This window comes from Hypomesus nipponensis, chromosome 14, assembly GCF_054491055.1.
Source record: "Hypomesus nipponensis isolate SF chromosome 14, ASM5449105v1, whole genome shotgun sequence".
NCBI classification, from domain to species: Eukaryota; Metazoa; Chordata; class Actinopteri; order Osmeriformes; family Osmeridae; genus Hypomesus; species Hypomesus nipponensis.
Window position 1 is genome coordinate 3,587,501 of NC_140374.1, and position 23,654 is coordinate 3,611,154.

The following is a 23,654-nucleotide window of genomic DNA, read 5'->3' on the forward strand; positions in this document are numbered from 1 at the left end:
TAAGGATAAAAAGGAGTTCTTCAGGCAACTTTGTACCACCATAGACTCGTCTCCTAGGTACATGCACAAGCAAATACAACTTCCTTGACTTCCTTGACTTCAAGCACTGGATTTTCGAGCATACGTATCACAGATCTAAGTTCAAGTTCGATAAGAGTGACACAGAATCGGAGGTTGTGGACTGGTAAGCCTGACTACAACGTGGACTATCTAAAGCGGCAGTTAACCATCTATAGAATTCATCTGAAAAGTAGCACTGGGTCGGCCAAGGAGTGACGACATGTACACACACACACCTGTACTTTCCTCCTACAATGACAAGGAGCGAGAGGGACAATAAGATATGATAAATACACAAAGAGCTAAAAATAGACAATGCAGCTATCTATATCCATGACATTCTAGCCCCCGCACCGGAGAGCCTGCTAGCGGTGCAACAGGTACATAGATCTGTACACGCACCCAGGGGGAGGGGGGGGGAAACCTGATTCACTAGTTAGACAAAGCAATCTCAAGTGGGGGGGTGTGAGAACAAAACTTGAGCAGCGTTTAACCTTCTGGAATAAACACAATACGAAATATCTATGAGGCAAGACTTTTGGGAAATCTGAGCTAGTGACGTAACAGCCTGGGCGGCTGGCAAGGAAGATGTCAACAGTAAACCAACTCCATGCAAGGGGCTCACCCTCGACTTTCCACTGTTGAGTCCAAGACCATGTACCCAGCCCTTTGACTCAAAGCTAATGGTGAGTTTCTCCCTACCCCATCTCTCTTTGTCCCTGGGTGGCAGCCTGGCTTCCTTCCTGCCTGGCATCACGATGACGTCATACAGGGGACCGCTCCACTCCTGTCTCTGTTACAGGTGGCATTGAGCAAGGATGGACTCTGGGGCCAATTTGACAGGTTTCAGTCTGTAAGTCATCTAGCCTGCCCTCCTGTCTGTCTCAGTCACTCTACCTACCTGCCAGTCTCAGTCACTCTCCCTACCTGTCTGTCTGTCTGTCTGTCTGTCTGTCTGTCTGTCTGTCTGTCTGTCTGTCTGTCTGTCTGTCTGTCTGTCTGTCTGTCTGTCTGTCTGGTGTTTCCCACACATAGACCAATTCATTTTTTTTTAAACACTATTTAGGTTAAAACACACAGCGTATTCGTTCAGCTGCATTTCCCTGCTCTACCTCCGTCTCTCTGTCACTCACGCGTCTTTCTCACATACACAGTCACAAGGTCCGCACACGTTAGCAACGATGCATACCTACGCCGTTCTAGTAAGACAGATGGCTATATCAGCGAGCCTTCAGCATTAGTGCCGTAGCTAAAGGTCTAGGAAAGGTGAGGCTACTTTTCGCTGGGTACCTACTACACTCACAGAAATGAATCATGGCATATTTTATAATTAAGTATTTATATCTATTTGATTTTATTTATTTAGCCGGGAATCAAACCGGCAGCCATCTGACCCCCCAATACTCAACTCTCTCTTTCTCTTGGCTTCAGATTCCCACAGTGAAGACATGTTTTTATGTATTTTATGGTTTTTTGTTCATTCCTTATTGTAGCATACCATTAGTAGAATAGAATATATTTATTGTCATTGTACAAAAAAATTTGAGCAGCCAACAGTTATGTAGCCTACTAGGGAGAGTGCGTCAGATGTTACCTCTGGCCTTGACCACACAACCATCAACGCCCAGAACATCAGTTGGGGTGAAGATGCAAACAAATATGTTTAGCCCGAGAATACATATCACTGTTATAAGTTACAGCATATTGTGTGTCCTAAATGCTTTTACAGCAGGCTGTTTATCGTAAGCCTGTAAACTCAATAGGTTGGAATGGGCCTGGGGTTTCCTTTATATTGCAGTGTTTGATTTAGTAAAGGATGGCTATAGCAATAGTTATGTTTACATGTGTACTTATGCAGTGTTTCCTCCATTTGTTTTAGCAGTTAGGGCAGGTCTGTCTGAACCCCCCACCCCCGCCAAAACAAAGTTCTAACCCTAACCCAAGAATTTGGTTCATTAATCCATTCTGTAGAATGTGTTGTCTTAAGGTTATTGAATGTGTGACTTTCTGGTAAAGATTGCAATTTTCAAAATGTTTGTTCTGCAAGCTGAAGCAAACATCCAAAGTATATATTGACTTTGTGGTATTTAAATAATAAATACATGTACATAAAGTATTTGCTTTTCATACCAATTTTGAATGTTTTTTGTAGCAACCAAAACTGCAAGTTTTTACTGTAAATGTTACAGTTCACTTTTAATTATACTGTTAACAGAAGAACATTTCCACCATATTTTTTTACAGTAGATTTCAGTCAACCACAGCTGCCAGTTTTTTACCAAAATTTTGTGGGATTTAAAATCCTTAGGGTATTGATAAAAAGTACATGGATCTTATCCTTTTTGAACAAATAGGGTTTATCCTGTAACCCTGCCTATAATGCATTTCAAACAAATAGACTTTATTAACGTAAACCTGCTTTTATGCATTTCAAACTAATACGTTTTATTAAATTGACAAATACAAAATCATATTAAGTTTATTAGTTTGTTTAAATTCAAACTATGTAATGTAAATTAATGGAAATTATATATGCAATTAAATTACATAAATCTAAAAGATTATGCTTAAATATTTCTGTGAGTGTTTTACTCAAAGGTTCCCCCTTTGGTGAGAAGTCTCAGGAGCTAGCTACTTTCCCCGCTTCATGGAGCCGACCAGTTAAATAGCTTTTTAACACTAGCGTTGCTACCAGCATAGGCATCAATTATTTGTTTGTTGTTGTTGATTTTGTGAAGGTGTGAATCATTTTGGATTAATATTTAATATAATAAAGTTATGCGTAACGAATAATTAACGAAGGAATTATTTTGACCCCCAGGTCTGACATGAAACCCCCCCCCCCCGCCACAAATGCCTTGTAATCTGTGGGAAACACTGCAGTCTCAGCCACTCTCCCTACCTGTCTGTTGTCTGTCTGTCTCAGCCACTATCCCTACCTGTCTGTCTCAGCCACTCTCCCTACCTGTCTGTCTGTTGTCTGTCTGTCTCAGCCACTCTCCCTACCTGTCTGTCTCAGCCACTCTCCCTACCTGTCTGTCTGTTGTCTGTCTGTCTCAGCCACTCTTATTGCCTGTCTGTCTGTCTGTCTGTCTCAGTCACTCTCCCTACCTGTCTGTCTCAGCCACTCTCCCTACCTGTCTGTCTCAGCTACTCTCCCTACCTGTCTGTCTCAGCCTGTCTGCCTGCCTGTCTGTCTGTCTGTTTGCCTGCCTGCCTGTCTCAGCCACTCTCCCTACCTGTCTGTCTCAGCCTGTCTGCCTGTCTGTCTCGGCCTGTCTGTCTGTCTGTTTGCCTGCCTGCCTGTGTCAGTCACTCTCCCTACCTGTCTGTCTCTGCCTGTCTGCCTGTCTCAGCCGGCCTGCCTGCCTGTCTCAGCCACTCTCCCTACCTGTCTGTCTCTGCCTGTCTGCCTGTCTCAGCCGGCCTGCCTGCCTGTCTCAGCCTGTCTGCCATCTAAAATCATCAACATGCATCACCACCCCAACCAGACATGCAACCTGAAACCTGGCAGCATGGGGCAGCTGTGTGATGGAGATCTGCAGGAAGAGGCACACCTATGGAAAGAATCTGCACATTACGCAGGCATCTTACAAGACACCTTGCAGGTGTTCTTAGGCAATGATGGAGCCTGTGACGGCAGTGAGATGGACTGGAGAAACCCTGGATACACACGCATGTTCGTGCAGGTCTGTCAAATCTGACTGGTTAAACCAACCTCAGTCCACACACACGCACTGCTCAACTTTTCAGTTAGTCACAATGACAACATACAATCACAACTTCCTTATAATCGCCACACCTCAACACTCGCCAGATAAAGAGAAACAGAAAACTTCCCACGTGGAACCTAGCTAGCCAAGGTCCATCCCCAATAAGTCCTGTCTGTTACAGTACTGACCTGAGGGGCACGTCTGTTACACAGCAGTACTGACCTGGGGGCAGGTCTGTTACACAGCAGTACTGACCAGAGGGCCTGCCTGTTACACAGCAGTACTGACCTGAGGGGCAGGTCTGTTACACAGCAGTACTGACCTGGGGGGCAGGTCTGTTACACAGCAGTACTGACCAGAGGGACTGTCTTTCACACAGCAGTACTGACCTGGGGGCATGTCTGTTACACAGCAGTACTGACCTGGGGGCATGTCTGTTACACAGCAGTACTGACCTGGGGGCATGTCTGTTACACAGCAGTACTGACCTGGGGGGCATGTCTGTTACACAGCAGTACTGACCTGAGGGGCATGTCTGTTACACAGCAGTACTGACCTGGGGGGCATGTCTGTTACACAGCAGTACTGACCTGAGGGGCAGGTCTGTTACACAGCAGTACTGACCTGGGGGCAGGTCTGTTACACAGCAGTACTGAACTGGGGGCAGGTCTGTTACACAGCAGTAGGGGTGCACAATAAATCAAATTAATAGTTTTTGCGATATCATGCTGTGCAATATCAATATTGAAAATGTCCCAAAAAGTATGCAATATTTTGTGGAGAGATGCCCCGGGGGCTGTGTGTTGTGATCAATTTAGAGCCCACATATTTCAATGGCCAGTTGCCCTGTCACACATGCACACTTCGACCGTGTAAGACAAGTGAAGGGAGATAGAGACAGAGAAATAAAGAAGTGAGAAGTGAAAGGACAGAAAGAGAAAGTGTGAACTGCGAATCGAGTGGAAAGAAGAGACAGAACAGTCAGAATATGAGTGTGGCTCAGGCAGACGAGGAAATTAATCGAGATTAAAGAGGAAACGTTAGTAGCCCAAAAAATTGTACAAATCTTCCCATACAAATCTGCTACAGTTACGCCAGAGCTGGCAGAGTAAACATCACTAGCGAGTGCTTTTGCTAACTACGACAGGAGCTCCAAGAGACCCAATGAAATCACCAATGCTGTCACATACTATTTGGCCAAAGACATGACGTGCATTTATACAGTCGATAAAGAATGTTTCATGAAGCTTTTGAATGAACTGGATAAAAGATAGCAAATCTCATCCAGATATTTGTTATACTGAAAACTACATTCAAAGATTCCACTCTGTTTCATTCTACTTTACTGTGGCGAATATGGAAAGGAAATCCTTTTGTTCATAATCCTGTTGTGAATGTAAATGTCTGTTTAACTACTATGCTACATTAATAACTTCTCAGCAAGTTATTTTTAAGTTAACAGTCTGACTTCATTGATCAGTTGTTTGGGGCTGCTGCAGAACTGTATAGAGCAGGCAAACTGAGCATTGGATTTGATGAAAATCTTGCTAGCTAACGTGTCCAAAAACTGTTCAAATGAACTGTTTTTCATAAGTAAATATATACTTTGTGTACATTACAATTAAGTTTAGGGTGTTAATTATACAAAACATCAAAAATCTAAATTGACAGAAAACAGATTTTCGATCTTTTTTGGCTTATGGCCAACAATGAGCGGCCATGACATCCGACGAATTCTTGCAGACCGCCACACATGTTTAAGAATATCGAAATGAATATCACATTTTGTCAATATCGTGCAACCCTACACAGCAGTACTGACGTGGTGGCATGTCTGTTACACATCAGTACTGACCTGGGGGGGCAGGTCTGTTACACAGCAGTACTGACCTGGTGGCATGTCTGTTACACAGCAATACTGATCTGGGGGGGCAGGTCTGTTACACAGCAGTACTGACCTGGTGGCATGTCTGTTACACATCAGTACTGACCTGGGGGGGCAGGTCTGTTACACAGCAGTACTGACCTGGTGGCATGTCTGTTACACAGCAATACTGATCTGGGGGGCAGGTCTGTTACACAGCAGTACTGACCTGGGGGAGGGGGGGCAGGTCTGTTACACAGCAGTACTGACCTGGGGGGCATTTCTGTTGGAGAGCGAGGCACTTTCAGAGGTTTCTCCTCCTTCTCCTTCTTCTCCTTGGGCTCCTTGGGCTCTCGTAGGGGCCGTTCCCTTGGCCTCTCCTTCTCGTCTCTCTTCAAGCGGTCTCTCTCCCACTCCTCCTTCCTGCGCATCCTTTCCTTCTCTCGCTCCCTCTCTCGCTCCCTCTCCCGCTCCCTCTGCCGGCGCTCTCTCTCGCGGTGGTCTCGCTCCCTCTCGCGGTCCCGATGACGCTCTCTGGGGTCGCGCTCGCGCTCCTGCGTGAGTGGATGGTTAGGTACGTCACACACACACACACACACGCCACCCTGTGCCACGGTGTGTTCTCTCAGTGCGGTGGCGGTACTCACAGTATAATGATAGGGCAGAGGGGGGGGCTCTGTGTACTGGACTCTGAAGTTCTCATACTGCCCTCCTCTCCACAAGGCTTCCATCTCGTAGTCATAGTATGGGTCTGGGTATGGCTCCCCACTGCGCACACACACACACACACAGTTTCTCTAGTGTTGTCTATGGCTAGTGACGTGGGCCAATAAAGCATTTGAAGAGCAAGAGGAGGCATGAGAAGGTTTGTCTGTTCACTCACCCGTAGAGAGGCTCTCTGAAGTCAATCTCACTGAGGGGGGAGGGTAGGTAGGACACAGAAGACGAAGGTGAAACAGTGGCTAGCGACACGAACACAACACGATGCAGTACATACATACACACACACAAACACACGACTACTAATGCTTGGTTATAACAGACAGTAGCACTGAAAGTCCGCTGACCACAGACAGTAGACAAGACTGTATTTCAGATCTGGGTTGAAGGCCTGCCAGCCTGGCAATAGACATCAACAAATGTGTGGCTTGTGCTTTCAACCGGTGTTATCTGGACTTTACAGTCCTGGGCTTTACCAATGGGACTTTTGGGTCTGTAAGGCATCAGGCAAAATCAGTCAAGCACAGATCCAGGCCGGATCCATCAAGCACAGATCCAGGCCGGATCCATCAAGCACAGATACAGGCCGGATCCATCAAGCACAGATACAGGCCGGATCCATCAAGCACAGATACAGACCAGATCCATCAAGCACAGATCCAGGCCTAAACAGGATGTCTGGGTCTGGCGTTTAGCCAGACTTCCTGTTGGTCTTACTCTCTGATGTCGCGCGTGATCCGGTAGCTCCGCTCCCTGAAGAAGTCGTTCTCTTTGTCGAAGTCTCGTTCGTCTTCCCCGATCGTCACGTTGAAGCGTTTCTCCTCAAAGTCTGGTTCCTGTTCTTTGCGTATCGTAGCTTTCTTCAACACCTGCAGGGCCCCAGTGAGCACGTCACATTGATGAGCAAGCGCACACATCAACACATGCGGTGAATGTAACAAGGGGGAACGTTGATGGTCTTAGTGCACAGTGCTGGGGGCTGTGTAGAGGAACTGGTGAGTAGTCTAGCCTGCTTTGTTGCTTCTTTGGTTCTGCGTTCTTAACGTCATGTGCGGGTGTCGCGGAGGCGTGCTCAGCATTTATAGTTGTGCGGCATTGTTGTGTAGATGGCCATTGCATTTGTTTTCCACTAGGCGGCGCAATCGCGGAAAATGGCGGTTGGGTTGTTTGTAGCGCAGCAAGATACTGTGGTTTGGTAAACAAAATAATGTTTTGGGCCTCTTCCCCAATATAGCTAGGAAGCTAGCTACTATTTATAGCTAGCTACCTAGCTATGAGGAAAGAAGCAAAAAAAAAAAAAAAAAAAAAAAAAAAAAACTTTCTGGTATGACGCGTTTGAGAGAACCAGTGGAACTGTACGAGATGGACGATGAGCTGGAAGAATGTGTTTGCTTAAATGTAAGTAGAAACCGAGACAGAAGACGCAACAAGGCTCTGGTTGGGGGGGGGGGGGGGTATCCTTAACATACAAGTGTTACTCTGTGTGACAATGACCATGGCTTTGATGGTGTGGTACCTCTTTGGCGTGCCTCAGGCCCCTCTCCCAGGCACTCTCTACAGGGGGCTCCACTGGAGGGGGCGGGGGGGGCAGCTCCTCCACCACAGGGGCACCCTGGGGGTGGTGAGGGGGGAGGGGGGCACAGTTAAACACACAACACACAACCATACTCAGGAAGACACATTAGAACATAGTCAGAACACTAGAACATGGCATACCCAGGGGTTGTTGGGCATGAGTGTGTGTGGCGCCCCCCCGGGCGGGGCTCCGTTGGGGGAGAAGGGGTCTGGCTTGCTGATGAGTGAGTAGTTGCCCTTGTCGTTCACCCCGGGGTGGATGAACCTGCAGCTCATGCCCCAGGTGCAATTTCCTGTGGATGGGGGACAGATGTTGGCGAGGATTAGCTTGGAATGATTTTCTAAAGATCTGAAGAAGAAATGTATTCGAAACCCTATTCCCTCCAACTCATGATGCAACAATAACTTTCATCATTGATGGAAAGCCGAATGGCTCCCTCTACTGTTAAGTTTCAGTATTAACACCTCATCGTTAGGTTTGTATGCTCCTGTGTTTGTGTTTGGGCACTTCTGGACCGCTCACCTTTAATAAAGAACCGACAGATTGGCCTTGGTCTGATCTTGCGGTCCATGGGGTCTTTGACCTCCCCCTCCTCCAGGTCATCATCCTAGAAAGCAACACACCACACATTATCCCTAACTCATACAGAACACCACACACCCTCCCTACATTCTACAAAACACCACACACCCTCCCCACATCCTACAAAACACCACACACCCTCCCTACATCCTACAAAACACCACACATCCTCCCCACATCCTACAAAACACCACATACCCTCCCCATATCCTACAAAACATCACATATCCTCCCCATATCCTACAAAACATCACATATCCTCCCCATATCCTACAAAACATCACATATCCTCCCCATATCCTACAACACACCACACACCCTACCTACATTCTACAAAACACCACACATCGATGCTACATCCTACAAAACACCACACATCCTTCCTACATCCTACAAAACACCACACACCCTACTTACATTCTACAAAACACCACATATCCTCCCCACATCCTACAAAACACCACACATCCCCCCCATATCCTACAACACCACAAATCCTCCCAACATCCTACAAAACACTACACATCCTTCTTACATTCTACAAAACACCACACACCCTACCTACATTCTACAAAACACCACACATCCTTCCTACATCCTACAAAACACCACACATCCTCCCTACATTCTACAAAACACCACACATCCTCCCTACATTCTACAAAACACCACACATCCTTCCTACATCCTTCAAAACACCACACATCCTCCCTACATCCTACAAAACACAACACCATCCATACATCCTACAAAGCACCACATATCCTCACATCCTTCAAAACACCACACATCCTCCCTACATCCTACAAAACAACAATCGCCCCCATGTCCTACATAACACCACACTGATGTGTGGACGATTCCCTACATTTGTTTCGTTTGCGAGGTGACAGAAGAATACACAGCATCATACAACTCAGACAGCTCCTGTTCAGACTGTACAGCCAGCGTGACAGGATTTCGACCAGGAGTTCGACCGCGTGAAGACTTACATCGATCTCTCCCTCATCAATCTCTCCGTCGTCCTCGTCCTTCTTTTTGTCCCTGAACGAGTCCCTCCGTCCCCTCTCCGTCGCCCTGCCGTCCTCGGGCCTCTTCGCCTCTTTGGGAGACGGAGGCAGGATGCGCTTCTTCTCCTTCTTCTTGACGCTCTTGTTCTCTCGGTCCTCCCGCTCCTCCTCCCCCGGGCCCCTCTCGCCCTCCTCCTCGTCCTCCTCCTGCTGCGGCGGTCCGCTGGGCTCCTCGGGGACCTCCTCGTCGTAGTCCAGCTCGTGTTCGTCCAGCTCCCGGGACACGGAGGACGCCTCCTCCTTCATCTCCCTCGACACCACCGCTCTCCTTTGGTTCCGCTCGTCCTCCTCGTCCTCCTCGTCCTCGTGAGGCTCGACACCCTCGGAGGATCCCGCGCCGTCGTCCCCTTCCTCCTCCTTCTCAGTCCTCCCTCGCCCTTCGTCCTCCACCTCTTCGGCCGGGGAGAACCTGGGCCTTCCTCTGTAGGGTTCTGAATCAGGAGACTGGGGCGTGTCCTCAATGACTCTGTCCTCGCCCTCGTCATCCTCCTCAGCTGATTGGATGGTCTGTGGACCATCCCCATCCAACAGCACGACTGTCTCCTCATCCTCATCCAGCTGCTCCATCCCCATGTGTTCCAATCTTACCCCGGCCTGCTCCTCGTCCTCAGGGTCAGAGACAAGCTCCTGGACCACCCTCTCTTCCTCTTCCTCCAGCTCTGAGTCCCCTCCTCCCTCACCGTCCTCCAGCCTGTCCTGATCATCCTCATTGAGGAGATCGCTGTCTGAAATCAACCTGTCCTCCTCATCATCCTCCTCCGGAGAGTCCAGCAGCTCGTTGTCCGACAGCCCCTTCTCTTCCTCAGGCGACTGGGGGGACAGGGTGGGGCTTTCGGGGGTGTCCATCGGAGAACGTGCCACTGGAGAAAGACAAATACCATGCAAAAGACGGTTCATACGCGAATAGAATACAGTATATTTGACAACCCCAACGTACACTTGTACACATGACTACAAATTATGTTTCACATCACAAACGTCAGATGGAACATGAATGTAATAACCTTTACTTAAAATTATTGTATGAATATTACATGATTATCTAATACACCCCTTTCAATTACAAACTTTCAAATCTGCGTTTGGTAGGTCATATATGGATGTGCAATAATACCCAGACACCAGATTAGCGGCACGGAAAACATGGGTAAATGGGCTAGTTAATGTTCTATATTTCAAACATCCCCGAACCTAATTGGTCAAATGCAAACTATTCGATACTAATATAGTTAGTCCGCTTTCAATAAATAAAGTTTAAATCTGGAAACTGTCCATTCGTCAGTAAGCTAGCTCTAGGTACGAGCTAACTAATGCTAGTTGCGGTCCGGCGACGATGTGGATCAGTGATAGGCTACCCAGCAACAGTTAGCCAGCTAGGCTAGGTAGGCCCTAAATTTGACAGCGCGGTGAAAAAGACAAGATACGTTAAACATATCTCCGAACCATACAACTAGCGTGTTTTATCAAAGTTCCGACCAAATCCACACACTGAAATCAACTTGACACGGACAATATTGCTCTACGATCGGCTATGAAAGCATGCTTTTCTACAATGCAGCCATCCCTTTCTCCCCAACCAAGTTGCTTATGTCCGCTAATATTTGAAGAAATTCAGTCACCTTTTCAACCTGAACCTCTTTGAAGACAGGGTCGACGTCTTAGGAACTACCCAGCTTTTTTATTTCAGTTTTTACTCTCCAGTGTTAATTAATGTATGTCTGATTTATCCGCTATGTTGAAGAAAACAAAAAAACCTACACGATACAGAGAGAGCGGCCATCTATGGCGGCCATTACCTTTACGTCATCAAGATACGACCGTGTAGATCGCCGCGCTCTCGGCACCCGTGCCCATAGTGCCCCCCTCCCCCTATCATCATCAAATTGCCTAACCAGAACCTGCAATTGAAAGTAAAATTAGAGTAAGAGAATTAAAAACGGATTAGTGTTGAAGGAAACAGTACAATCCAAACAAGGTCACATTTTTTTCAAGACATTCAACAAATGCACCTAAAAGTTATAACCCATAATATCAACCACCGACTAGGCTAATTAAAAACCGTAGTGCTTTTTTGGCGACTTATTTGAAAACCACGTCCTGAGACGAGAATGGCAGCGTCTGAGCGCTAGGGGGGGGACATGAGTCATGAAAAGTAAGAAGCGCTCAACTCCTTGGCACCAAGGAATCAGCGCACAAGTGAGCGGTTGGAGAGGTATGATCAGAGCGCAGAGAAGACAACTCCATGTTAGTGTTCTGGTCCACCGAACTGTCCACTGGCTAACTTGGATAAATAAGACACATCTGATCCCCACAAGGCTATATTTGTGTCATAAAAGACGGACAGAATTTGCAGATGGAGAAGATATAGAAGGGGATAGTGTGTCTGCACACTTGGTAGCAAAAATGGTTATGAGGTAAGGTTATTCGCGTTTTGACTTGCCCGTTGGCAGCTGAGGCTTAAGACGTAAATAAGTTGTGATTATTTTTATATTTACTGAAGACCATAACCTATGCAACATTGTCATAGTCTACATGTACTGATAAAAGCCTAATTACAATAATGTATTAAGCACTTGTTTGCATAAACAACCATGGAATCATAGTAATTACATCTGGAACAGAACTCTTAGTGGGAATGCTGAATGTCACTTTAAAAAAAAACTAATAATACACCATGTTCTTGGTCCAGTCAGATTATTGCCATTGGAGATGCAAATACCTGCTTATCTTTTTCTCCTCTCCATCACATGGCACTATCTATGACCAGTCTAGTATGTTGTTGTGTGAGGAGTTAGGTGCTTGTTAAATGAATAATGCAGCTATATTTTATTCAGTCCTGTTTCACATGACATGTCTTTATGGAATGACATTCATGTTATTCATTTTCATCTGAATCATAGAAAGTAGCACACAGCGTTTCTGGCATCATTTAACATCATCAATATTTATTAGTCATGATATGTGGTCATGAACTGGCCAGATGCTTGTGGGAGTCTGACTACATAAATCTGTAGGATAAGAGCTGTGGTTGCAACGGGATAGGCTAAGCTAAGTACTTAAGAGAATCAAAATCCCATTCCAGGGTGGGGGTAGGGTGGAGACACTGGGGGGGGGGGGGGTCATCCAGGGCCATCAAGGACTGTATAGAATCCAAACTATAACTGCCTCAGGGGTGAATGACCCAGAGTGACGTCAGCAGACCAGACTGTGGCTGAGCACAGCTGTGCTCCTCTTGTGAAGAACAGACCAAGAGAACAGAGTCACAGAAAAGTCACTGACTTTGATAGGCAATTTAAGATTATGCCACATTTCAACCCAGTGATTAACTAGGTACACAGTGCCGTGTGAAGTGTTGTCTCAGTCAAGGCTCAGTGAAGTGTCTTCTCTAATCCCTGGGGAAATAAATGGGCTTGGGCTGGAGTTGAGGAGCTACGCAACATGAAGGATTGTTCGTCTAACCACCGTGAGGAGCAATTTCTTTAGCTTGGTTTAATCTAAATTGTGCATGCGCACACACACGGACACACTGAACACGCACACGCCTGCATGCACACATGCATCCACACACGCGTTCACACACATTATTGCTTAAGTTTGGTATTGTTTTTTTCTGTATCGTATAAACACTTGTTATTATTGTAGGAAGTTTTATCGATTTTTATTCTGGGCTTGAAATAGCAGCCACTATCCCTGCAAAGCAAAGTTATGAATGGATATTCATTTCAAACAAACTTTACCGGGCTGTAGACGTGGGGAGAGGAGAGGGGTCTCAGGCTGACAGAAGAAAATATAAATGACTTTTCGTTTCATGTCCGCCTCAATTTATTAGACAGAGCCCTCAGGAGGGGAGATCCAATCTCATTTATAAAGCAGAGAAACAGAGAAGCGACCAGCAGAGACCTGGCCTGTTTATGCTCCCAGTCACTCACACTCACAGACGCACACCCTCACCCACTGGTACCCTCACTCACTCTCACCCTCATCCACTGGTATCCTCACTCACTCACCCAATCACACCCCCATCCACTGGTACACTCACTGGTACCCTCACTTATTCACAGCCTTACTTACTCACACACTACCACAATACCTTCACTCATGCATATACTCATTTACTCACATACCTGCTCATTCACCTATTCGCTTACTCACTCACTCTCTTACTCATTCCCTTCCCCCCCCCCAGTCACTCACCCGCTCAGTCCCAATCCCTTTGCTAACATGCACTAGAAAACACATTTTATGACATGTCTTTCTTTCCCAGCATACAGTGGTCATTACATTATATAATTTCATAATTGGAATAACATGAAAACATCTATATCACAAGGAGAAGTCTCACTGACATGCAGGCTGGCTGTGCTGGCTCACCAACTGACTGGCTGGTTGGCAGGCTGGCTGGGTGCACTGCCTAGCTGTCCAACCGGCTGGCCACTTTGGTTGGTTGTGCTGGCTGGCTGGCTCGCTAACTGTCTGGCTTGACTGGTTGAAACTGAAAAATGAGCAGAACTAAAAGGCCTCATTTGAATAATTGCCTGTAAAGCATGTGGTGTCTGCATGGTGCTGATGTTAAGGCCACAGGTTCCATCAGCCTGCAGCCAAACTACCAGAATACTCAGAGAACAGAGAACACTTTTAAAATGGCCCTTACTTACCACTAAGGTGTTTAGACAAGGAGTTGACTGTGCTTGTCACTGAATTCTGACAATCTAAATCTGTCATTCCCAGTCAGATATAAACGTGCGCTCGTTTTACCATGCCTGTGCAATAACAACTATCAGCATGTCAGGGTGAACACTCCCCATGGTCTATTTATGTCCAGTTATGTTCACTTCTTTCTCTGATTTGCAGCTGGATCAATTAAAAGCTCATCTGTGCTAAAGACCCCAGAGAAAATCGACATGTTGATTTGATGAAAACCACATTACATCCCTGTAAGATCTGTGTCTGAGGAGGTTAACTACCATCTTATTGAAAAGGCCAAGAGAAACAAAGACGGTAAAGCATCTTTCAAGAGGAACATTGGACCCGTTCAACCATCTACCCACCATGTTTAAACAGCATGTTCATTTACTAGTAACTTCTCACAGACGCGCAGACAGAAAGAGACAGAACCTCTATTGAATCCCAGCTTTAATCCTATTCACACAAACGGCTAAATCCTCACGTCACCATCAAACATGGCTGAAAATGGGAGCTCTAGAATGGACACGCCCACCAACATCTCATTGGTCAGCCCCGGGGACCCTGTCTACCAATCCCTGGAGTACAAAACGGTATCCGTCTTCCTGGTGCTGCTGGTCTGTGGTGTGGGAATCGTGGGCAACATCATGGTGGTCTTGGTCGTCCTCACGACGCGCCACATGCGCACGCCCACCAACTGCTACCTGGTGAGCCTGGCGGTGGCCGACCTGACGGTACTGGTGGCAGCCGGACTGCCCAACGTCTCCGACAGCTTGACGGGCACCTGGGTGTTCGGTCACGCGGGCTGCCTGGGCATCACCTACCTGCAGTACCTGGGCATCAACGTGTCCTCCTGCTCCATCACTGCCTTCACCGTGGAGAGGTGAGAGACACTGCCACTCGAAACCACGGTCACACCTGGGTCAGGTTGGGTGCGTTTTAATTTGCAACGCTTGTTGGGCATCAGCATCTCCTCAGTCTCCAATGCGGGCCTTTTGCCATGGAGGAAGTGACATGTGCACCACCTGGGTCCGACCCAGGTCGGTTACATTGGTCGATGGGAAAGTCATTTGGGTGCATTTGGATTCTCAAAGCTAGTCGTTCGTGGCTTTCTCTGACATCATCTGTTTGTCTCCAGGTACATCGCCATATGCCACCCCATGAGAGCCCAGACGGTGTGTACCGTGTCCCGGGCTAAGCGCATCATCGCGGGAGTGTGGTCGTTCACCTGCGTGTACTGCATGCTGTGGTTCTTCCTGGTGGACATCCATGTGGGGCGTGACGGCACGGTGCAGTGTGGCTACAAGGTCTCGCGCAGTCTCTACCTGCCCGTCTACCTCATCGACTTTGCCATCTTCTACGTGGTGCCCCTCCTCGTCGCCATCGTGCTGTATGGCCTCATCGCCCACATCCTGTACCTCAGCCCGCTGCCTAACTGCCCCGAGGCCGCGGGGGCCGCGAACGCCACCACGCTGCGCCGCAGCTGCCGCCGCGAGTCCCCGGAGAAGGGGGGTCGCCAGGGCCGGCCCAAGAGCGCACTGTCGTCCAGGAAACAGGTGTGTTACAGGAGGCCCCAGACACGCACTTAGTCTCCATTTCTCTCCTGTCACCCCCTCACCCCCTCCCCTCACCCCCTCCCCTCACCCCCTCCCCTCACCCCCTCCCCTCACCCCCTCCTCTCATCCCCTCCCCTCACCCCCTCCTCTCATCCCCTCCTCTCAGTCCTCCTCCCCTCACCCCCTCCCCTCACCCCCTCCCCTCACCCCCTCCTCTCATCCCCTCCTCTCAGTCCTCCTCCCCTCATCCCCTCCTCTCAGTCCTCCTCCCATGTCTCCTCCTTCTTCATTCGTCCTCCATCCCCAGATTGACCGGGGGGATTAGCCCACTGTCACTTCTGCTAAGTGGTCTGCTCTATCCAAAGCTTGGTGACATGGCATAAATTTACCCCCAACCTTTAAGACTGTAATGGTTTCTTCTTTTTCCCTGGGCCCTGTTTGGCAGCTCTCTCTGTGGAGCAGGAAGACCTTCCAGAAGACATGCTTTACTGAGCTCTCAATGTGTTATCGGAAAGCCCGTAATTGCATGTGTCCACTCATCGGTGTGATGGTGATGCTGGGGTCATTATCGTCCATGGCAGTGTCTGTTCTATCATGTCAGATTCTGCCTGTAAAAGACACAGTTCAGCTGGAGCACATTCCATCCAATAAGAAGAAAGCATTTCATGGTTCTCAGAATGCTAAATCAATTGACAGTTTCCCAATGGTTTGAATGACCATCTTCAAATTGAAAATATGTTTTTCCATCTAATGTTCAATACATTTCTTGGGATTAAGTTAGGTTTTAGAGTGAGGTGGCTCCTGCCAGCGGGCCTGTGTGCTCAGTGTCACTTAATACCTCCCAGAATAAACATTTATTTTTATAGAGATTAAATTGCACAGCAAATGTTGTTTCCCTGCATTTTTTTTACTTTATTTCTTATTTTGTACAAGGAAGTTTTAGGGGAAAATACACTTCCTCTTGGCTTCATTACAGTAATAAATAACACATTAGGGTGAAATTAACTGGTGTCCAGTTATTTTGATTGTATGCTGTAGTTGGAATTTCATATTAGAATCTAATGATGGATATCCCCATAATAGGTAAGGGGACGCTTGAATGCTCAGGTCTTAACAGAGATCAAAGGTCATAGCTCCCGGAAGAACAGATCATCAGCCTGATAGACCATTGATCTATAGATCCAGAACCCCACCCACCTAATGGAGGATCATCCAGGAACACATTAGGAACAAATAGGCTACCGGGACCATAATAGGCTGTCTGAACCATGATATATAAACTGACTGGACTACCGTAGGGTGCCTGGACCATAATAAATGACCGCCTGGACCTTAATAAATTACTGCATGGACCATAATAAATTACTGCATGGACCTTAACATATAGCCTGCAATGATCATAATATATGTAACCTGACTGGACCATAATATAAAGTAGGGCCTGCCTGGACCAATAAATATAGGATGCCTGGACCATAGTATACATAGACTGACTGAAATGAATAAATAGACTGACTGGGCCAAAGCTAGGAAAGGAGAAGAGAAGGTCTACAACTCAACCTTGTTAACAGCTGAATACAATTGTAGTGAATTTGTCAATGTAAACATGCGCTCATGTATATGGGTGTGGGTGGGAATGCATGTGCGTGTTTGCTTGGTGTGCACGTTCAGTGCGTGAACACACGTTTACGAATGTGTGGCTGTGAAGATCCTAATCGTCAGTGTTCAAAGGGGCTTTCATTTGAACTGAAGATTTGCATAATGTGATTTGGGATTTGCTCTGAAGTGTGCTTAATGCTGGAGATGATGTCATTCCCTCAGTTCCTCAACAGGCTCGCCCTGATCGTCTGTTCTCGAGACTGATATGATCAGATAAGGAGCACGATAAGCCTCTGTTCTGAGAACCACACGTCTATGACTGTGATCTCCTCAAGCATCTTGCCAAGCAGCAGACCTGACGGGCACATGGGTACAAAATACTCGAGGGTGATTGTCTGATATCCACCACTTGCTTTGGTGTAGTTTGTCCGTTGGTGGGATTTATAGATAATCAATCAAGCGCACCTCTTGTATCTGACTGTAGGAGGTCCTTGTGGCTTCAGGTGTCTGATTGGTTAGAGCAGCAAATTTACTGAGAAACCAGACACCGTCAGGACAGGTTAACCTGTTTTCTACCTACAGTGAACCCGTGTCAGTTGCTCTAATCGGTGCATCTGTCGTGTGCAGCGACCTGCTCTGGCAGCGCCGCATTGGGCTGTGTTTTCCCGCTCATCTGGAGTGACAGTAATTAGATTTGAATTCAGAATGTCGCTGTGATCCGAGCGCCTCTCATTATCACGCCGGTTGATAATTAGAAGAGCGACTCTCCGCCTCTCTCCTGTTCAATTACGCGCTTAGTTACGCTGCAGCGGATCCCTTTATATCACCTGTGAAGGCTGCTGTCACCCCCATGCCGTTCTCACGGGGCTGCTTATCTCACTTAGCATTTATTGCTAAAGAGGTGCGGGTAATACTAACCCTGCTATCGTCATGCCAACGCCTCGCGCCTTTGTTCTGCTCTGATCAAAAACCGAGGGAATGAAGAGCAAAAGGTGGCTGTGTGATTTAACAACACTGTTTTGACGCAGGAGAGAGAAATGTTTAAGGGGAAAAACAGTTACAGACAGAAAGGGAAGCAAGGGGAGGGGTGGGGTGGGGGTGGTGGGTAGGTGGTTGAGGGGGTGGGGTGTAGTGGAGGCCTGTGGTATTGTCTGGAAGCGATAAGGCTAATGCCTGGAGTGCTGAGCTGGGTGGGACTGGGCCCTCTGTCTCAGGAGGGTAGAGGAACCTGCCTGAGTATGACTGTCGCCATGGTCACAAAGCCATGGGCTGAGTGATGCTGCTCTTTGCTATCTTTCCTTACCTCTCTCTCTATTCTTCCTCACCGTCTGTCTCTCTCTCTCTCTCTCTCTCTCTCTCTCTCTCTCTCTCTCTCTCTCTCTCTCTCTCTCTGCCTCCGGCTAATCCTCTCTCCACTCCTCCTCTCTCGTTCTTTCCCAGTCTCACCACCTTTCTCTCTCTCTCGCTCTCTCTCTCTCTCTTTCTCTCTCTCTCTCTCTCTCTCTCTCTCTCTCTCTCTCTCTGTCTCTCTCTCTCTGTCAACAGCATTCCATCTTCTTCCTCTCTGCTCTTCTTCTCTTTCCGTCTCCATCCCTACGTGTCTTGTATTCCCTCTCTTTCCCTCAGTTTCTCTTGTACCACACTGCACTCCTGTCGCCCCTGGCCCCCCAGCACCCCTGGGGTTCCTACACCTAGGACAGACGGCCCGCTGGGCAGAGCTGACTATCACCAGCCCTTTTAGTACTGATCCTCACACGTGTGCTCACATGCCAGCACACACTGACTAGCAGTGGGATATGTCAAGGAGAGATTAGATGATAACAGTTATGAAATGTGTTTTCTGTTGCAATATTAAACTGTCTTTAACGTGCAGTGAATAGATCCAGATATGATGTCACTCTGTCTTCTCTATCTTCTCTTCAAGGTTGACCAAAACAAAGGAAAGTGTGTTCTGACCGTGTGTTCTCTAATATCCCCCCCCCCCCCCCCCCTTTCTCCAGGTGACTAAAATGTTAGCGGTGGTTGTGATCCTTTTCGCCCTCCTCTGGATGCCCTACCGGACGCTGGTTCTGATCAACTCCTTTGTGGCCACACCCTACCTGGATGCCTGGTTCCTGCTGTTCTGTAGGACCTGCATCTATGCCAACAGCGCCATCAACCCTGTGGTCTACAACCTCATGTCCCAAAAGTTCCGCTCCGCCTTCCGCGAGCTGTACCAGTGCCAGAGGCAGGACGGCCATCAGCGGAGGATGTCCTTGGCGCTGAGCAGCTACAGCACCGTCAGGGATCCCAGGACCTCCCAGAAGACAAGCAACGGAACCAATGGGAAGGCCCGTCGAGTTACCATGAATTCGACTACCCCCAAAGACTGTAGGACACAGAATTGTTCCGGTGACCTTGTGGCCTCCTCAGCTAATGAAAAGGAAGACAGAGATCCGATCAACATCTTAACTGCCAGTGGTAAAAAAGATCTAGAGTCTACTGAAAACTCAGTAGCCAGTGAAAAATGTTTGGATTGTATAGACACTTCCTTAGCCAATGATACGAGAAGTATTGATTCTATGGATACTTATTTAGCCAATGAAACCAGAGATATTAATTCCATGGACATGTCATCAGCCAATGAAACAGGAGGTATTGTTTCTATTGAAACTTCATTTGCCAATCAATCAAGAGGTATCGCTTCTGTGGACACCTCCTTAGCCAATGACACAAGAGGTATTGATGCTTTGGAAACTTCCGTAACCAATGAAATGAGGGGTATTGGATCTATAAACATCCCCATAGCCAGTGATAGAAGGAATATAGATTCCAACGGCATCCTCTCAGCCAATGACAAGGAAGAGTTCAATCCTGAAGACATCTACCAAGAGTCAAAAACAAGGGGGGAGGACCCTTATTCTGGAGAGGACAGTGAAAGCTGTCTCCATGATGAGCCCAAAGCCCATCCCAGGAAGACAGAGCGGTGTGGGGAGGGGCTGAGCCATACTGTCATATAGGGCCTGTTACCATCCAGGGAGTCTCATGAGGCAGCTGTCCCCCACAGTCCAGGATGACACGGACGTCTGGGACGGATAAACACAGCCCTCTTATTAACTACACCCCTTCAACATCTTCTGTGGTTTGTTTATCATCCACATGTTTATTTTGTTTATTTATCCACAAAGTGCCATTGTGTGACTGCCCTTACATGTACTGGCTGAGAATACACCTTCTCCATCATCGTTATTATTGCCATCGTCTTAGTCATTCCCATCATCATCTGCATTACCATTCCCATCATCATCCCCATTCCCATTATCATCATCATAATCATTGCCAACATTGTCATCACCATCATCCTCATTATCATCATCAACAACATGTTGCTGCTTGTTAACTAATATATTGATTAATTCATATTCATGTTATTGAATATGACATACAGTATTATCTTTCCAATTCTGTTGCCAAACCAAGGGAGAAGAGGTTGATTGGGTTTTCCTTTTTGGTTTCTCCGAACGCTGCTTTCTAATGTTTAAACTGCCGTCTGTTAGGCCTAGAGCATACATTGAAATCTGTGTATCTGTAGTAAATGTGTGCTGTGTGTGTATGATGTGTGCATGAGTTTGTGAGTGTGTTTTTGGAGATTATACTGTAAATGTATTTCTGCTCAGCCTTCATCTCAGAGCGCTAATTGTCTGTGCTTAATTATCCATCAAGGCCTCTCTAGAACATCCCATTGAAGACTGGCTGAATCCTCGGAGTCAGGCTGTACATTACACGCCTTCCCTCTCCTGGTCTATTCATCTGGGAGGGTGTGAATACATCCTCCCCTGGTCTTCTCCCGTATTTTGGCTGGCAGTCAGATTCCACTTCTCTTTATATTCTCTCGCTTTCCTCTCCCTTTCGTTTTGGCGTACCCTCTCATTCGGTCTCTTTCGGAGACACTCCGAACAAAAGCAGAGCTTTTGCTGTCTGAGGTGTGAGGGTGCGTAGGAGAAGCAGAGGTTTCTGTTGCCACGCGGAGCCGGCAGCACCAGAAGGCCTGCTGGCGAGGTCTAAAGGGGCACAACATCTTTCACTGTCTGTAATTACAACCTTCTCAGATAAAAGCTGAAAATACATGAGAAGAACTCCTATCTGTAATTATAAGTGTTTGTATCTGATATTCCTCTGGTTTGGAGACAAGAAAGTGTGCCAGTTCCGTTTTTTTGGGCTGGTGTGATTTAGCTGGTATCATTTTGAATCTTAGAGAGCTTTGATGTTGTGTCATCCGTGTGCTTTGTGGCTTTGAGACTTGACATCTTAATGAATGTCAAAGAGCTCGACAGATAAATCTATGCTGTTTATTGTAATGGTGAACTGGCTCTGTGTGTGGTGTGGCGTGCACGTGCAGTTCTACGATCATGGCTGTGCTTTAACTATACTTGAACATGGAATAAAGTTTTAAGAAACGTTCTCTTTTCATCCCATTTGTTATTTCTACGTAATGTTTTTTTTAATTCACGTTTTTTTAAGGAACGTAAGTGAAGATTGGAAATGCTTTGAAAACTACTTTTTGATCAGCTGGTCTTAGGCAGGACTAGTTGTGAAATTGACTTCCCAGCAGTGATTCAAATAATAATGTATTTTTCTGTTGGTTGATTCAGGGGGTTCTTCATATTTGATAAGTCAGAATAAATGCATTTTTCTTGACTCTTTAAAGACTATTTCAGCTCAAGTAGTTTCATGATGACATTCTGAACCTACTGTAAGCTCACCGAGTTTACTGTTACATGTATGCAGTATAGAGAGACACAGAGAGAAAATGAGACCCATCTGGCTGTTCTATGCTCTCTGCCATGATTTCACAATCTCAAGTATTACAGTTCTATTTTCACCAAATGTTTTCTGTAGTTCACATTGAAGGTGCTCACTACACACATTGTGGGTAAGTGCTGTTGTCAGTGACTAACATTGTTTACCGGCGTCAACAAACCATAATAATAGTTCACATTATATTATTTTTATGCAATAATGACAGTTCATACACTTATACACAGTAATGATAGTTTGAAAGGCTAATGTGTCTCCTCTGGTGATGTGGCTGCTGGACGTTTGGAGAGGATACTCATTCATATGACAGCTGAGTGGTGGGAGAGCCACGCTAGACAAGAAAAACAACTCTAGAATAAAGCATAGATCCAACCGAAGGGAGGTCAGAGGACGGTTTTTCCAAAGGGAATTCAAGGATAACTGAAGAATGACTGAAGAAAATCCAATCAATAAGTGTTTAACAAAATAAGCAAACTCTCAGTTACAGTCAAAACATCTATCATGTATCAGTCAGCCTCGACCAATCAGAAAGCCTTCTCTAGCCACGGGCCCCAAATAGCCCTGATCCCAAGTGCCAGGATGACTGCCTCATAGATGGACTGTTACTGAGGACATGGTGACCTGTTCTCAGGGCCGGCCCGACCCAATAAACAAACAAACCATTTGTTTAGGGGCCCCGTGATTAGTTCGGGGCCCCCCAAAAACAACAATAGTCAAAAAATGACTTTGGCAAAAAAAGACTTTGGCAAGAAAAAGGGCACTTTGATTGGCCCTGACACTATTTTTGTTTAGGGTCCCCAAACCCCAAGGGCTGGCCCTGCCTGTCCTTCACAACTGTCCTTCAACAAACAAAGTCAATGAATTACAGTAAGAGAAATACAGAGCATATTACAAGGAGAATAATAATTTATATAATAATACTCAAATAAAACAATTGTTAACAAAATTAGGTACAACTTGTACTGCAGATTGTGATAACTGTACCACAGCTGGAAAATCCTTTTATTTCTTCAATTTCATATATTTACAAACAAAATGAAGATAGTTCATACATTAACACACAATAATCATTTTATTCATACATACAGTACATGCACAATAAAAAAAGAAGATTTGTATAAAACACACATTTTGATCAGCTTTAATTAACAGTGTGAGCTGTTCCATAAAACAGCTGTGTGCTGGTGGGTGAATTTGTTTTCTCCTCCTGTGTATGCCCGCATGCATTCGTTTGTTTTGTGACTGTGTGTGCATTTTTGTTTGTGTTTCTTTCGAATGCATGGTTGTGTTACAGTAATCACAGACTGTTTGTGTGTTAGTGTGTGTGTGTTTGTGTGTGTTTGTGCGGCAACAGTGTCACCGACATTATAAAACAATGAAAAGAAGAAACACTTTCAGCTGCAGCACTAAGCGTCCACTTCAATTGCTCATAGA

At 46.5% G+C, this 23,654-nt stretch overlaps 2 protein-coding genes across 7 annotated transcripts in view; one reads left to right on the top strand and one right to left on the bottom strand.

Annotated features, from left to right (window-relative positions):
• Positions 1-11,392, bottom strand: part of zc3h18 (zinc finger CCCH-type containing 18) — a 25,681-nt gene extending 14,289 nt beyond the window's left edge. For all 6 annotated transcript variants that reach the window (XM_084672348.1, XM_084672350.1, XM_084672352.1 and 3 more), the window contains exons 1-9: positions 11,205-11,392; positions 9,508-10,445; positions 8,456-8,540; positions 8,074-8,225; positions 7,874-7,969; positions 7,075-7,226; positions 6,521-6,550; positions 6,285-6,405; positions 5,908-6,191 (exon numbers count right to left, since the gene is read on the bottom strand). In XM_084672348.1, the coding sequence (XP_084528474.1) occupies positions 5,908-6,191; positions 6,285-6,405; positions 6,521-6,550; positions 7,075-7,226; positions 7,874-7,969; positions 8,074-8,225; positions 8,456-8,540; positions 9,508-10,431 (1,844 nt within the window). In that variant the 5' untranslated portion in view covers positions 10,432-10,445; positions 11,205-11,392. The remainder of the gene's footprint in view (positions 1-5,907; positions 6,192-6,284; positions 6,406-6,520; positions 6,551-7,074; positions 7,227-7,873; positions 7,970-8,073; positions 8,226-8,455; positions 8,541-9,507; positions 10,446-11,204) is intronic.
• A 3,373-nt stretch (positions 11,393-14,765) lies between these two features.
• Positions 14,766-20,422, top strand: trhr2 (thyrotropin releasing hormone receptor 2). Its single transcript, XM_084672021.1, has 3 exons — positions 14,766-15,151; positions 15,407-15,824; positions 19,424-20,422. The coding sequence occupies exons 1-3, from the start codon at positions 14,766-14,768 to the stop codon at positions 20,420-20,422; spliced, it is 1,803 nt and encodes a 600-aa protein (XP_084528147.1).
• The last annotated feature ends 3,232 nt before the right edge of the window (positions 20,423-23,654 follow it).

Bases quoted from the DNA above. Each gene is read 5' to 3' on its own strand.
- trhr2 (XM_084672021.1), top strand. From the start codon at position 14,766: ATGGCTGAAAATGGGAGCTCTAGAATGGACACGCCCACCAACATCTCA. The intron at 15,152-15,406 runs GTGAGAGACACT...GTTTGTCTCCAG, and splicing joins ACTGCCTTCACCGTGGAGAG to GTACATCGCCATATGCCACC. The intron at 15,825-19,423 runs GTGTGTTACAGG...CCCTTTCTCCAG, and splicing joins CACTGTCGTCCAGGAAACAG to GTGACTAAAATGTTAGCGGT.